General features: G+C 37.3%; 1 protein-coding gene across 1 annotated transcript; it reads right to left on the bottom strand.

Annotated features, from left to right (window-relative positions):
• Positions 1-3,065: 3,065 nt before the first annotated feature.
• Positions 3,066-16,959, bottom strand: LOC111864884 (transmembrane protein 53). The gene is made up of 5 exons (XM_023852473.2): positions 16,765-16,959; positions 14,727-14,934; positions 8,424-8,702; positions 4,787-4,937; positions 3,066-4,259 (listed from the first exon to the last, which is right to left on the bottom strand). Exons 1-5 carry the CDS (start codon positions 16,956-16,958, stop codon positions 4,135-4,137), a joined length of 957 nt encoding a protein of 318 aa, XP_023708241.1. The 5' UTR covers position 16,959; the 3' UTR covers positions 3,066-4,134.
• Positions 16,960-18,049: the final 1,090 nt, after the last annotated feature.

Genomic DNA, 18,049 nt, shown 5'->3' with positions numbered 1-18,049 from the left:
TCTATGAGCTGATTGTCTAGAAAATGTGGGAACCTCAACATCTCACAACCCTATGGGCCTTCACAGCCTGTTACAGGGATATCTTTACTTTACTTTTTACTTACTTTATCCCAATCTAAATATCACTTCACTGTATTTCACTACATATGTCATGTCACACTGTTTCCCTCCCCCACAATTTAATTACACCAAAGAACATATGGAATTGGGAAGGTGACAAATTTTATAAATGGAAGGAAAAATAATTCTCCACTGAATGAATGGTTATGAATTACACATTAACCGAAGTTAACTCCAATTCTTCTGGTACATACACAAAGTAAAAGACAATGTTCTGAAACAAACTATATGCAAAATCTTGCACTAAGTACATAAGCGTAAACTGTGATGTAAATTGTCATGAATCTTAAGATACATTCTGCAGAATAAAATTATAAAATGACAGTTGTATGACCTGAAAGGTCACTGTACATTTATACAAGCTGTGACCCAGCCCCCTGAATATTTTTAGTGATTTCAGTACAGAAATATATACATATATATTATAAATAAATATTGCTAAAATTAAAGACATATTTAAAATGACTCATACTGATTCACATACAATCATTGCAATAATCTCTTAAGAATAGGACAGAAGTTTACAAATCATAATGTGTATCTGCTTCTGTCCATCCACCCAGTAATGATGTTGCATACCGCATTATTTTCTAACATGTTTACAGCAGACTCGTCCTCAAGACATAATAAAATAATTTTCTGACTCTGAACACTGTGAAAGCTACATCTAATGCATGTGTTACCTTGAGAGGTAGAGTGAGTCAAGTGAGAGCTGAAGTCACTATATCTGAGAGAAACTGCAATTAATCTGAAATCTCTCCAGTCCTTTATTTAAATAATAAATAAATGAACTAATTAAGTAACTAAGAAAATATATGAATCACATTTTATAAATAGTAAAGGAACAGTTATATGAGCCTGGATAGCGCAGTCGGTATAGCAACTGGCTACGGGCTGGATGACTGAGGGGTCGGAGTTCAAGTCCCGGTGGGGGCAAGAATTTTCACTCCTCCATGTCATCCAGACTGGCTCTGGGGCCCACTCTACCTCCTATCCAATGTGTACCGGGGGCTCTTTCCCTGGAGATAAAGCAGCAGGGGGGTGAAGCTGACCACTCATCTCCAACTAGTGCCGAGGTCAAGAAAATGTGGATCTCTACATCCACTCTCCATACGCTTAATTAGTTAAAGGAACAGTTATGCTTCATGACATGCTTTGGTTCTGGATCTAGCCTCCATGGACATTTTGTTATTTCTGAAACTAAAAGAAGTATTCAAAGGATGAAAATTCAGGGATATGTAGACCATAATCAATATTGTGATGAAATTTTGAAGGACATCCTGAAACCAAAGTACTGAAGATGCTTACTGTAGCTTGCATACAACTGCAGATGGAGAATACTGAAAAGAAATGAACTCAAAGATCTCAAAAGTTTCTTGGTTTTTTCAAATAACCACATGTAAATAGTGAACAGTTTGCAGAGGAGCAACCATAGTAGAATGAGCAGTAAATGAAAATACTTGTTCATCATAGCTTTCTCTCCTTTGATGATTAGAAATACGAACATGGCAAACATGTTCTAAGTGCATAATGCAGTATCTGCTATAAGAATTCTCTTGTGTTCAGTTAAATATAAACACAAAACATCAGCATACATACTTTCAAGCACTGAATTTATGTACATACAGAGAATTATAATTTAATTCTCGACACCTGCTCCCTTTTCCATCAGTTGCTATGATTATGCATTTGACAAAGGGCACTAAGGCATTTTTAAGAACCCTCTTACTCTGCAAAGTAAACTGAGTATATAATTACAAATGATCTATCCGATAAGTTAAAAAAGACTTCTATGTAAAACACTGCAGGAACTTCTTGACAAGAAAGACTTAACCCTCTGTGAGCCAAGACATTCCATAGAAATATCTGTTAAAAATGCGAAGGCTAGTATGTGCAGCTCCACAGAAAAACCTGCAATACTTTCATCATAGACTTTCAACCAGAATGGGGAATATTTAAGAGCCCTTCTGTTTCTCTAAATAACGGTATGCCACTACTGATGCCATCTATTGACAGCAATGCTATACTAAATGATTAACAACATGCCAATTTCTTTACTGCAGTTGTTTTAACATAAGCATCCTCAGCTGATATCATCAAATTGTGACATGCAAAGGGTTAAAGATAATACCTAATTTGGACATCTAAATTCTGACTATTTTAAATTAAGTTGTGAGTTAAGAAAGAGTTTCTTGTTAGCTTAGTATCTGCAATCGATATAGGAGTTCAATGTTGCCTTTTATATATGCGCCTCTAGTATTAAGACATTTTGGACAAGGTTATGCATGTAAATCTCCAGACACGGCTTTTTCAAAAGAATGTGAGTATGCAAGTAAAGAACACAAATAATGAATGAAAGTACATAAACATGTAATTAAGATTTACAGTTTTAACTGAAGTCTCCCATTACAAGACCTACATTTTGGGTCGCATCCTCTCCTTTCACCTCAATGACCCAACTTTAACTCAGGTCCATCACACACAAATTACATATATAAACACCACACTCTTCACCTGCACCATTATTACAGTTAAAAGACCTACATTTTGGGTCGCATCCTCCTTTTGCCTTATTCGCCCAACTTCAAATGAGGGATCTCACTAATATACAAATTGCGAATATAGCACCATGCTCTTCACCTACACCCTTACTCCCATACAAGACTTCTATACACAGAACTGCATTCTCTTGTAACCTCATTCAAATTGAAGATTGCACAGAAATGGAACAACTTCACCATATGGCACAACTAGAAGCTCAAATTACACATACAAATTATATGGTTTGTTGTTCAGTCCGACCGACCAAGCGACCGCCGCTTATTGGCGAAGTTTAGTGCCAACTTTTGCAGACAGAGGGTGTCGCGTGGTCAGCGCAACAAATCCACATGGCCGTTAATTTCCGTTTTCTAGACCGGAGCCGCTATTTCCTTGAAATAGCTCCTCAATTATCATCACGAGGTTGTTATAGTTCGCTTGCGGACTAAAATCACAGAGTTTGTTTTGTTTTGTTGTTTAGTCCACCTGATTATATCTGACCTTGCGCACAAAATTTCTATATGCTAAACATTCTCATTCTTAGGACCTCATTGATTTCCAAGATATAAATACCCTGTGATCGTTTGCTAGTAAACTTAACATATTTGGAGTGTCTCTCTGGGTTACTTCTATTGGAATAACCAACTACACCAACCAAGTGAGACGGTTGTAGTACTTTGGTTAAAAGTAATATAGTGCATGCATTCTAATAAATCACATGCCATGTTTCAGTTTTCATACTTAGAATAAATTGTAACTTGCATAAAGTTAAACCATGGCAAACATCTTGTGCCTATATCACAGGACATATAAAAGTATTTTAAACATACATATTTCCTCTAGCAAAATGTCAGAAATCACTTCTCAATATTTCATATAAGCAGATATAGATCGACTAAACTGTTACAACATGTTTATCGCACACAGACAAGTGGTCACAGGTTATACATAACCAAACTGCAAATGACTGATGCTCATTCCCAGTCTATGACCCGACCCCAGCTTTCCCTGTGATAACAACATACTGTGCTGGAATGACTAATTTTAACACATATCAAGTCTGAATATCATCCCTAGAAAAGAAACTTTAAAAGACACAGTATATGTATGTATTTTAAACAGTAAAGCTACTACCGGGCCTTCCATGCAAAATCTACATCATTAGAAAGAAGGACTTTCTCAAAATTTAAAACCTGTAACTTACAGTCACATGCATTCTTTTCTCCAATACTCAGTAAAATTTTAGGGTTACAACCACATATAAATACCTGAACCATCTCCAAAAACTTAAATTAAATGTACCTGAACACAAACACTTATAAAATGAACATTTTACGAGATAAGGGCCATAAAACAAAGCAAAATTTAAAGTCTCTAATGGAACTGTCTGAACCATTTAAAAAAACATTTACTTTATAATGCATAAACCTGTCCAAGACTTAAAAATAAATTAGTTATTTATACTATGTAAGTCCCTTAATCAGATTTCACTGGCTGCAATGATTCTGGTACTTCATGTTTTGGGGATGCCGAAGGTGTTGCAAATGAGTTTGTTCCACTTGTGGACTCACCAAACATTCTTATTGAACTGACACCCAATTCTGAAACAAATGAAAAATTCGGAAAGTTATCTTATAAGCAGGCTTTGTTCCTGAGAATTACCGTGGTTAAGAAAGTCATGGTTGCCAAAACACAAATGTGGGGTTAAGAGAACCATGGCCACTCTTAACACATCAACCAACCTGCCTATTCCTTCACTAAATATAAAAAAGTACTTAGGCCTAGTAACATATTTAGAAATAATATATGTTCAGGTACCTACCAATTAAAATAAAATCATCACAATCATCTTTTTTTTTTTAATTTGCCTATTAGATTTTGTTGAGTTCAAATCATTCCATGATGATGACCATGTTTAGTGGACCACAGACTCTTCTGTATTGCATGAATTAGAAACCGTGGATGCATTTAACCAGCTACCATAGTTGGAAAAACTACATACAAATGGAAATCACAAACATTTCCAGTCTATATTCAGAAAAAAAACACTGCTGACAAGGCACGATCGTACTTAGGAAAATCAGTGAAAGCAGAACTGTCTTCTGGTGATTATGATAATGCAACATACCTGACAGACATGAATGAAGGAAGCTGCATACTGTATTTATGTAAATTTCTCGATGCACAAAATAATGTTTGACATGAGGTGAATCATCAAACTTAACTGCTGATACACTGACACCTCTCTGACGCCTACACTCTGCAAACTTTTCAATATCCTGAAAAAGGGAAATTAGTTAATCTTCTCAGAAATGTTTGTCCCTAAGTGGCTGCTTCATTCTAAAATACATTTCTGACAACTTCAGTGTCAACAACTCTAATAATGGTAAAACTGACATGAAGTCAGGAGATCCTAAGGGCTGCAGTTTAAGGCACTGGATACTGGAAGTAAAAATTTTGAATCCCACCAGTGAATTGATGTTTTTGTTCATTCTAGATGATTGCCTAACATCTTATTTATACATTAATATAAAGATTCTTTTACTTGTTACCTCCCCCTTCCCCTAAAGAATATAAACTGTTCATGATTTAACCATCCTAAGAAATGATTCCCAGGAATGAGAAAATGTGGGAAATCTGGGAAGAAATTTTGTGATAACAGCAAGACAACTCTTCAGTTGCTGAACCTTTTAGAGACATAAAGAGTAAAGCTAGCAATTGCTCTTCTCTGTTATTTAATCAATCATATATTAACATGTAGTTCATATATGGACATTTCAGTGACTCTTGTGTAGATTTTCATTCCATGCTGTTTGTTTATCATTGTAGTCCTATGTTCGCTGAAATTTTGTTGCTTAAGTTTATGACATCTGGAAATGCATTCCCAGAGCCTCGGAAAGAATTAAAGTTGGTGGATGTAGACAGACAGATACCAGATATTCGTACAAACAATTAAGGCAGATGTAGTGCTGCATCTGTGGTGGAGAATGATGTACTTATAGGCTACTACTATCATCAGTTCAAAGACCTGAAGCAAACAAAAATTGTCAATGAGGGAAAGTCCTGGTTAAAAAAAGAAAATTTCAATACCCACTAATGCAGAAGGAAAATGTCATTTTTTGTATCTGCACAAGAACTGTTAGTTGGGACTACATTCTGAAAATCTCCACAAGATGTCTGACACAATCACTATGCGTTGGAATTGTGAGTTTGAATGACACGTAAATTCAGCATTATGTAAATCAGTATCTTTATATGTAGTCAGCCAAATCTGTTCTGTACATATTACAAAATGAGATGGTATTTAATCTGATTTTACATAATTAATTAATATCAATTTTTGTACTATGAGCAGTCAGCCCATACTTAACAGCTGATATAACAGATGAAGAGAATGAATGCACAGCAATTTTCCATACTATACTTGTGTACGGAACAAGCCAGGCACAGTAGAACATCACTTAAACGTGTTATGGGAAATATGCAGGGCAGTCAAAAAGTTTCCAGAATTCCCCTGCAGATGGAGAACGAGTGATAAGATAGCGCACACACTGTTGTGGGGAGCTCAGCATGTCTGCTCACAGGTGCAACAGGTCTGGACAGGTTTCAGTGTGCAGTGTCATTACTGTTCTGTTTGAATTAGACGTTAGTGTTTGTCATTCGGCGCAATGTTGCAGTTTGAACAGCGTGAGAACATAAAGTTCATGTGCAAATTTGGAAGATCTGCTTCTGAGATGCTATCGGCCCTGCAGAAAGTTTACGGTGATACTGCACTAAAGAAATCCACAGTTTACGAATGGTTTTCCTGGTTTAAGAATGGGCAGGAGACGTTAGAGGATGACCAGCGCAGCGAGAGACCTTAGACATCCAGAACCAAAGAAATGATTGGAAAAGTGCGACAACTGATTCAATGTGATCAAAGAATGACCATCACGGAGTTGGAGCAAGAAGTTGGTATCACTCATGGATCCAGTCATGCCATTTTGTCCGATGATTTGAAGATGAGACGCGTCAGTGCAAAGTTTGTTCCGAGGCAGCTGACCACGGATCAGATGGAATGTTGCATGATGGTCGCTGGCAATCTGTTTGACAAAAGTACACAGGACCCGACGTTTCTCAAAAAGATTGTCACTGGCGATGAGTCATTGGCGTTCGCCTACAACTCAGAGACGAAGATGCAGTCATCAGAGTGGCACACAGCGTCGTCTCCCCAGCCAAAAAAATCACGCCTCGTCAGATCTAAAGACAAAGTGATGCTCATTGCATTCTTTGACATTGACGGTTTGGTGCACCATGAGTTTGTACCATCTGGACAGACTGCTACTGGCCATTTCTATGTGCAAGTCTTGCAGAGGTTGCAGAGGAAGTGGCACAACAAGTGGCAGGGACAGTAGTTTCTGCATCGCGATAACGCACCGAGCCACACATCACTCGTTGTGCAACAATTCCTCGCCGAGAAAAAAATTCCTGTCATCACTCAACCCCCGTACTCTCCGGATCTCGCTCCAAGTGACTTTTGGCTGTTCCCTACTCTGAAAATTGGCCTCAAGGGGACACTTTTCGCAACCATGGAGGACATCAAATTGAATGTGACGGCTAAGCTCTGGAAGATCCCAAAAGAAGCCTTCCATCGCTGCTTCCAACAATGGTAGGATCGATGGAGCAAGTGTGTGTGCACGCAAGGGTCCTACTTTGAAGGTGATTAGGTAAGCGTTACCATATGTCCTACCATTAGAGTGCTATACCACCATTCCAGGAACTTTTTGACTGCCCCTCATATAAGAGAAGTGAGGACCAGTAAAATGGAACACTATAATAAGCCAGTGATTTTTTTTATATCATTTCATTAAACAAGCACAAAACAAGATGTGGCAAGGATTATTCAACAAAATATTTGTTGCGAAGAGTTCTACCTCCTGGGATAAAACATCATGTAGCCCATTAAAAGTCAACTGGCGTTTCAGAGAAACATGTCACTTCCATCTTCAGGCTTGAAGAGTAAACCAAGCAAGAAACCAGCAAGAAGCAGACAGCAAGTAGAACGGAAGATGGAAGTAATGTGTTCCTCCAAGATTATGGTTGATTTTCAATGAACTACACAGCGCTATATCCCAGAAGACAGAACTCTTCATAATCACTGCTGTGAGAACCTGAAATCTTACAGAATATTTATTTCTATTAATAACTGAAAAGATTTTTTTTTCAGAGCCTAACAATAGCTGAAATAGGCTTATAAGGATATAACACTTGCAATAGGCACTATGCTACAAGCCAGAAGGTCACTGGTTCAAGTCCCGATGAGATCATTGGATTTTTTTTCAATTGACCTACTCCTTCCAGCCCCACTATGGCCCTGGGGTTAACTCAGCCTCTAACAGAAATGGGTACCAGGAATTAATTAAATAATTTTCCTGGGGAGTAAAGCGCGGCCAGCCCGTAAGGCTGACAACCTTACTAACATCTTTGAGCCGACTGTCTAGATAATGTGGGACCCTCAACGTCTCACATCCCTATGGGCCTTCATGGCCTGTTACAGGGATAGCTTTACTTTTTTTTTGTTTTTAAACTTATGAATCTTCTACAGAAATGTCTAAGATTCTGTATTCCCATACATGTGGTTACTTACTTGTACCTGCCACATTTGGTATTTTGAGGTTAAATTACAACATTAAGAGGCAAAACATATCAAGACACTAATCATTTAACACAGACAGATCTGCACAGCACATCCCACTACTTCATTTGCTTGCTTCAATTTTTCTTACCTGATACCGAATCAATTTATCTGCAGTTGAGTAAAGAAACAGCTGAGGCCAAGTGAAGGGTTCTTCAACCAGATCTATTGGATCTGTCCGGAGTGGTCTCCCTTCCTTAAGTGATTGTGCTATCACTTCAAATAACCATACCACAGCAAGAAACACAGTGATAAGAATAGCAGCTGGAATGTTACAGTAGGCAGGACCCCCAATGATTGCTGCTAGTGCTCGAAAGAGAGACATGATTCGTCTCTTGCCTGGGGCACTGTCAAATATAACACCTTTAACCTGTAATACACAGTCTCCCTTTATCACTTGCATTTGCTAAAATCAGCAATGGAATCACCAGCAAATAGCATCAATCATACTGACTCAAATCTATAAACTATTTAAAATCTGATGAAAAATATAGATGCATTTACTTGCTCATGGAACTGAGCCCTTCTGGAGTAGCCACCAATTCTGCAGCTACTCAAGAATTTCCCAGCATTCTATGGAACCCGAAGGTTCATTACCGTATTCACAAGAGCCCGCCACTGGTCCCTATCCTGAGTTACATCAATCCAATCCATACCATCCCATCCTATCTCTCTAAGAACCATTTTAATATTGTCCATCAACCTACACCTTGGTCTTTCCAGTGGTCTCTTTCCTTCTGGCTTTCCCACCAATATCCTATACACATTCCTCATCTCCCCTATTCTGCTACATGACCTGCCCACCTCATCCTCCTTGACTTGATCATTCTAATTATACTTGGGGAAGAGTAGAAGTTATGCAGCTCCTCATTATGCAGTTTCTTCTAACCTCCTGTCACTTCATCTCTGTTCAGTCCAAATATTCTCAACACCCTCAGTCTGTGTTCCTCCCTTAACATCAGAGACCAAGTTTCACACTCATACAATACAGATGCAAAGTGTCAAAAAATTTGACCCATACGTATGAAAGTCTCCAAATTAGATCAAATAATGTTTACAACAGCCATTTGAATTGCCAGCTTAAATTAATTTTAGCCTTATATTCTAAAAGAGAAAAATAATTCGTGACTAATTTCTCTCTGCATCTGTCAATCCATGCAACTACTGAATCTATGATGACCTTCACAGAAATTATTATGAAAGTCATGCCACTGGGTTTTCCGGATGCCACACTTCTTAATCATCTTCTCAGCTTCCAGGATGATGCATATGCATAATTTTTCTGGAAAATACCATCACTATCTTCTGGTAGGTAATGTGTACATTTAATATGGAAGTTATTTTAAGGTAAAATGCAGTTCACAGTCAATACCAAAATCAACTTTTCAATGTCATATGCACTGAAAAAAACACACTATATGTCAGGCCACTGCCGATTTCAAGGTCAATGGAACCAAAGTCCTTAAGTTCCAATGCATCAGTTCTGTGTCACACCTTCACAGCTGTAATTCCTAAGATGCAACATGGTATGTTCCACACTGTGTGGATTCAAATTTATTACTTTTAATTACAATTTAAAAACAGTAAATATTTCGAAGTTATCAGCTCTTTTAAGTCTGAATTTAGAATATGTTTAACACAAATGTCTCATTGTGCACTGAGGGTTCACACAACACAATTCTACATATTTCTTTACACAAACTGTTATCCTGCAGCTCACACGTACATATCACAGTGATGTTAAATAGAGCCCCTGACATGAATCAGTCATCTAAGTTGGCCCCTCACATCTGTTGCAGCTACTAAGATGTGAGTGATCACACTGTCGCAGACTTCTGCTTCTGTACCTGAACATTTTCTCTGATGCATCTCCATCAGAAGAAAAATTGGCTTCACAATGAAAAGGCCAGATGATCAGAACCCCACAGTCAATCCATGTGTCTGAAAATGGTTGTTCAACCAATTACACATGGGATGTGGAAAATGGGTAGATGCACCACACGCTGAAACCATATGCACTAGCAAACATTAAGGGATACTTCCTTCAATAAAAGCAGATGTGTTATTTCATAAAAATCGGCTAATGGATGCTAGAAACATGATTCATTATCAAATACTATCCAATTCTAGTCCACCTGTTAACGCTAAACCTGTCTTGAAATGAAGAGTGTACTGTGATTCTCCAGTACCTGTTCATGTAAGCTGCGGAAACCATTAACTCCACTCCTTGTGCATGTTGCCTCATCGTTTCACAGTATATGGCACAAAAGTCAGGTTCATTTCCAGGTTTGTACACATACCATCATGACAGTCATGGCTGTGGCCCTTGTACACGTTGTACATAAAAAGGATACAACTGCAATCTGACAGAGGTCTGTTTCATATATGATAAAATGAGTGCCAGTTGATGGATTAACATGTACAGCACCAAACACTTCCTCTTTATTCTGCATGCTGCAATGAAGGGTGTAGTATACAGATGCAAAACATATCTGTTCTGTTTCCTATGATCTGGATACTGACATTGGTATCTCCTTACTGCAACTCATAGCATTTGTATACTAAAAGCCATATACAAAATGTATGCGCACACCATTGTACTCTGCATTAGTAAATCCTGGCATCACCTTTAACTGTTACCACTACTTTTACATCAAAAGTTATATGAGTCACAAGCAAATGCAGTATGAGTTCCCTTTTGTGATGTTCTGAAAGCTCCAACATATGAACATAAAAAAAAGGAGAATAACATTTTGAAACATCCTATCTCTGAAATAGTGACATATAATATAACTGTCTATTTACATCTTCTGCCCCAAATTATCTCAACAGCCTCCTAAAATTTGGCCATATGACTTTGAATAACCCACTACATATACATAAACTTGCACACAAGCACAAATAAGCATATATGTCCCCCATACATGTGCACATGTAAAACGCAACACACACATATGCATGCATACACATAACGGGCCATACCAGCTTTCTCTTGCGACTGTAATTCAGAACCATTAACCCATATCAACTTATGGGATGATAATTTACAGGGACACACAGTCAAATTAATGTCATGTGTCAGTGTTTCCGAAAGTTTTTGTTCATGGAACTCCTTCAGCCTAAAAAAAATAAGAAGAAAAAAAAAAGAGAAATGCCTGACAGAAACTCAAATCAAAACAATAACACACAACAAATTAATGCCAAGTATCAGTGTTTCCAAGGATTTCGTTCATGAACTCATTCAGCTTAAAAGGAAAAGAAAAAAACAGAAATTAAAACCACAATTAAAAATGCTAATATTGTACTTAAAAGGAATACAGTGAAATGAAAATTACACTTATCATACTTTCTATGGCATCTGGATTCACTCAGAGAAATGCAAACTTATAGATATGGGGATCAATCACAAAAACATCAACTCTCATGTCAGATGCCAGATACAGTAATCTTTTTTTTTTTTTTTGCTGAAATTCAATCAAAATTCTTGCTTTCCATATTCCTCGAACACAAATGAAAGTTAATGGATTACTTGTGGACAGAATCTGCTTTCAAAGAGTTTATATTTATACTTAGAATCTTTGAAGAAAGAATTTCATCCATCTGGATGTCAGTTTCATGACATAATTATTGCATGCAAGTAAAGACCATATGCATAAGAATATATCTGTCACATATATGATTTTAGGTATATCCTGTACATAGGTCTGTATGCATTATACAACCTCTTTATTTGACCCTCACAACACAGCAAATATAGAAGTTCAAGGACAATGCTCAGTATAGTTCTGCTACATGTTTCGGCCACGAGTGGCCATCATCAGACAAACGCACTTCGTTTGTACACCATCGAACTGCAGTACGTAAAATTTGATACAATGTTATAAATCATTTAAGTTAATTTGCACAAGAATACAATAAGTAGGTTACTTAAAACAATAACAAGTCATATATAAAATTAAAATTAAAATTAAAATTTGATTGATGTTTAATAACATCAAATCGGTTNTAATTTCATAAATGTAAAATCTTTCATATATGTCTAAAGTTCGGCCTTTCTTGCCAATATATAAAACTTCTAATGTATTGTCAATCGTACTGTACTCATCCATGGTGTCAAATATGTGTTGGCCAAATTTGGAACTTTGTTCATTATTTTTTATGTCACGTATGTGTTCCTTAAATCTGACATTAAAGGTCTATCCAGTTTGTCCTATATATTTTAGAGGACAGTCGGAACATTGTAGTTTGTACACCCCACTAAAATTATATAAATCTTTTTTGTTATCATTAATCTTCAGCAGATGTTTTAAATTGTATTACTGGTCATGTAAAAGGCTCTCAGATCATATGTATTTATCACAGTTAACAGGAACAAATCAGGGGCATGCAGTACTGTAGTTGGTTGAGGCAATATGCTAAAAGGTGGAAGGTCACAGGTTCAAGTCCCGATGAGGTCATTGGATTTTTTAATTGACCTAATCCTTCCAGCCTCAATATGGCCCTGGGGTCAACTCGGCCTCTAACAGAAATGAGTACCAGGAATATTCTTGGGGGTAAAGGGCAACTGACACGTAAGACTGACAACCTTACCGCCATCTGCGATTGTCTAGAAAATGTGGGAACCTCAACATCTTACAACCCTATGGGCCTCCACGGCCTGTTACAGGGATACTTTTACTTACTTTTTACTTAACAGGAACAATTCATCACGTCTCCATTAACATCTCCCTAAGTCACAATGGGTGAACTCATAATATTCTAGTCAAATATTGCTCGTGTTAGAAATATCTGTAGCTATTTCATGTTATACAAATTAGAAGAAGCGTTTCAGTTTTCATTATATTTTAAATGGGTTTTAACCATCCCTATCCCGAAAGTTATGCTGCATTTATGTGACTTGTGAAACCAAATAACTTTTAAGAAACAAAGGCATTTTGACACAGAAATGTATTAAATATTTTCAATGTTTAATTTCTCTGAAATACAAAATATCACATCAACTTATAATCTGTATCAATCAGTCAGCAACAATTAGTGTTTGTGATCATATAATACCTGCAAAAGAGAAAACCAAACAAGTCATTTCCATTATTTATTATTGTAATCCTTATAGACATTGGTGAAAGGGGATATCATAAAAAAACATGGGATAGTAATGATAACAGCAATGATAACAGACTTATCTAGGCATTTTCAAGTTTGCATTCCATGTTCCATGTCCTAACAAAATCTGTTCTTCAACCCTTTGAGTGCCAAGCCCTACCACAGAGGGCAGGTAGGTAAACATATCCCAGTAACAGGCCATGGAAGGCCTTAGGGTTGTGAGACATTGAGGATCCCAATCGGCTCACAAATGGCAGTGAGGGTGTCAGCCTTATGTGTCAGCTGCCCTTCACCACCAGGAAGATTCCTGGTACTCATTTCTGTTAGATGCTGAGTCGACCCCAGGGCCATTGCAGCTGGAAGGATTAGGTAAATTGAAAAGAACCCATCCCATCAGGATTCAATCCTTCTGGCTTGTAGCATAGTGTCTCAACCAGCTACACTACCGTGTGCCCCCCCCCCACCATAGAGCTATCTGCTAAAATGCCAAGGCTGATGGTGGTAAGTACAGTTGCACAGAAAAACCCACAACACTTTGCTCAAATAATCTTTACACAATAAAGGACATGGAAGCCCTTTGTTTCCTCTATACACCAGTACATCACACATGACACTATCTACTGACAGAAATCCTATGCCAATTGATTAACAATGAGCAAGTCTCTTTAAGTGTAGTGGTCTCAATGCAGTACCCCGAGGCAAGCAAGTTGGTAGGCCTGCAAGGTATGCAACAGTTTAAGTAAATCTATAACTAATAAATGATCCATCCTTATGAAGTCCATAGCTTGGCATCAGAATACAAACTGCATTTCCAGAAAGAACCTGACTAAATAAACAAAATACGTAGCAACTAAAATTCTGGACACAATTTAGTGTATAAATGTGGTATGTTTTGTCCATCCCTTCCATAACATGTTGCTGCACTATTTGAATTTTCTCAACTCAGAGGGATTGAGTGAGTGAGTTGCAGAGAATAATGCAATGTGAGACTTCTGATAGTTGCAAACTATTAAAGCAGAATAATCCATATTTAAATTTACCACGGATACCATGGCATCATGAGAGGAGAGGATTAGTGTGAAGCCCACCAGGCACCTCTCTTTCCTTGGATTTTTGGAAAAAATGAACTTAAAAATCTGAAAGAATATATATCTAATATTAGTACCCAAAATTACAGAGACCCATACAGCGATCCACAAAAGTATTCTTAAAGAGCTTAAATGTACTTAGAATTACTGTGTTTTTGAGCTTAAATGTAACTGTATAAGCATAACACCACTTCTTTTTGTACCTTCAATGGTTTGCTGCACATCTGTATTGCCTGGCTGACATGCTGGTATAGGAATGCTCCCCCATTAGAGAAAACATGAAAAAATATTGGATGTTCCTCCAAGCTCATATCAGTGATAAGTTCTACAAGTCGACGTCCCAGCTGGTGCATATGTCCTCTCCTCCAAAATAAGCAATCAACAGGTGCTGTGTAGCGGACAGTGATGCATCTGTTCCAGCACATAATTAATGTGTAATTAATTATATAAATGAAAACACAAATGTGTAAGAAGGGATCAAGTCAAACTGTAAAAAATTATATCAGGGTAGCATACAAGACTAGTGCATGAATGGTGAATAATTTTGGACAAGTTATAAACATGTCCCTCTAACAACCTGTCACTTACTAGGTACTGAATGATAAGGTAAAGGCAAAAAGGTAAAGTTTTCCCTTTGCATAACTAATCAATCACTACGCCATTAAGACATATTGGAAAGTGGATGTATAGCTCCACGTTTTCTTGACCTTGGTACTAGATGAAGGTGAGTGGTCAGCTTCATGCCTGGGATGCTTTACTCCTGGGGAAACAGCCCCCAGTACCCATTGGATAGGAGGCTGAGTGGGTCCTAGAGCCAGTCTGGAAGACATGGAGAAGCGAAAATTTTTTCCTCCACCGGGACTCAAACTCCGACCCCTTGGTCGTCCAGCCCATAGCCAGTCACTATACCGACTGTGGTATCCCGGTTGAATCATAATCCTATTTTAATTTCTTCACAACAGTTCATCAGGTAACTCAGTGGTAAACCATCAGGTATTAGGAAGAAAACTGTTTCACCATGCCACTGATATACAAGATAAAATACACTACACATTTGTTATTCCAAAAGTGTATGATATTAAATATGATTAATTGTAATAAAAACAAACTATCCTGAAATAAAACATCTGGTACTAAACAAGATATGCTTCAGTAATTTACAGTATTTCAATGTACTGTGCTTACAAAACAATAAGATATATATCACGATTTTCTGGTTAGAATTATGGGGTCTCTTATTAGTAAATAATACTAACAAGTATATGCTTTCATAAAGATAGAAGAAACCAAGAGTTCAGTGGCAGTGTGTGATTAAAAAATTAATGTGCCAAATGTAATTTAAATATGACTGCTAAATGAAATCGTCAGAAATTTGCATAAAAATAAATCCTCTACAATGAACTGTGAATTTAAAACCCATGATTACATCCAAATTTAATAAATGGGTTAAAACTTCTTTTGAGTTGGCTCTTAAGTCCTGGCGTTTCTGCTATTGGCAGTGATAATCACTGGAGTTTGGAGTATGTCTTTTTCAGGAAATTAAATCATAAACAATCATACAATTTATGTATGAAATATTGTTCAAAAGTTAACAATCATAAATAAGTCACTGTTACGAAAATTTTAAATTATACCTGACAAACAATAGCAAAAATAGCAAAACTGCAACAAAAAAAAAAATCAAAATCGTGCCAGGTTTGAACCTATGTCCAACTGTATTCTTGGCCAACAAGCGAACATATGAGATACAGTCCATACTGCTGCTGAATTGCAAACTTTCAGATACATTCAGAACATGTGTTATACAGCTGGAACCCTGAATACAAGGAAAGTAAAAATTCTTAAGTACTACTAAACCTTGTTTTTGGTATGAAGGGCAAGTAAGGTAATGAACGTCAATATGCATGCATACACCGACCGTGATTCATAAGTGCGATCCCTACGTGTTCTATCATTTTATCCTCGTCCGCATTTCAAGGCACGGGACCATTTTATCTGGCTGTTGTGTGCTCTTTTTCATAAATTTCTTTGATTTAATTAATTTTTATGGAAATGCCTCTGCCGGTGATCCGCCACTTTCCATCGATAGCTAAAGTTGAAAAATATATATTCGATATAAAGATTTTACATCGTACGCTTAGTTTTGCGTACAAAATTATCTATTTTTTAATACCATATAGGCCTTAAGAAGAAGCAATTTAAACAAAACACGTAAGTAAAACACCGATAATTTTCCCCTACCCTCTTTCTTCGTAGATAGCACTGTATTTAGAAAGATATTTGTCTTGACAACCTGCCCATCCTAACAACATAACCACGGGCAACTTGTCTTCATCGTAAACAAACACAAATTCTTCAGTTTCGCTAGTAGGTGTGGAATCTTTCGCGCTTGGCGAAGGAAATTTTATGTAATACTCCATATCATCGTCTGCCATGTTTACCGACACATCTGACGACACCGTGTTGCCAGTTTGGAACCACAACAATCGTAAAAATCAATACGGTAGCAATTTTAACATGGGAAGGGAAATTTTCAACACTCTGTATATTTTTTTTTGCCACATAAAAATTCCGTTGTTCAGTATGTTCATACAAAATTTCAGAGGTAAGATGTACGTTAGCTTTCACGTGACAATAGTGGTGATTGTTGCAATTCGTGTGTGTTCGAGAATGCGTCATAATTATTTTTCTTCTGCAGTTTCAGAAGTAATAGCTACTGACATTTCCTGATCCAGTTCCAGGAAACAAGTTTATTAGTATAGAAACCCCACAAGTATAATTTTAGTATTTTTTTTTTTCAGTCCGAAACAGAACTATGTCTGTTCGCTATGTGATGGTCCATTTGATAAATACAGCAAGCATCCTGATGGACTGCAGTGCGAGACAATGTATGTATGCTCTAAAATGAATCCAAGTAGTACATAGAAGAACTTCCACATAAATAGACCTTTGGTTCTATTTCAATTGCAGTGACAAGCTAAGTAACACAATTGTGATATACTGGATCCCAAACGTTTTCACATGTGGGGAGAAAGGCGAGCAAATGAACGCATAATAGCGTTATTATTAATATTTATGATTGCATTGTATGGAAGCGCATATCAGCTACTAAATTTAACTAGCGCCATGGAGAAGAATCCTTCATCAGAAGCTAATATTTCTGCAACTAATGAAGAATTTCTCCACCTCTTATGGGGCCCGATGCTTCAATTCTGGTTAATTGAAAGCTTCTCACTGGATCTCATCATAAGCCATACGAATTCAGTCAATATCCTCAGAGCCTATGTAATTAATATCAATTTTAATAGCATCGGCACATCAACGACTGGGCCTTCCAAGCGGTTTCTTCCTTCCAGATTTTCCTTATCAAATTTCGTATGCTTTTCTGAATTCTCCTTTGCACGTTACATGTTCCGCTCGCACTTATTTGAGAGCCATAATGGCGAAGAATTCAAGTGATGAAGCTCCTTATGGTATAGTTTTCTGAAGCCTCCTGTTACAAGCAGTTCATCCACGTGCAACTCTA

The sequence above is a fragment of the Cryptotermes secundus genome, unplaced genomic scaffold, assembly GCF_002891405.2.
Source record: "Cryptotermes secundus unplaced genomic scaffold, Csec_1.0 scaffold2002, whole genome shotgun sequence".
In the NCBI taxonomy this organism is placed as follows: Eukaryota; Metazoa; Arthropoda; class Insecta; order Blattodea; family Kalotermitidae; genus Cryptotermes; species Cryptotermes secundus.
Note: the sequence above shows the minus strand (reverse complement) of the source record. Positions and strands in the feature narration are given on the sequence as shown.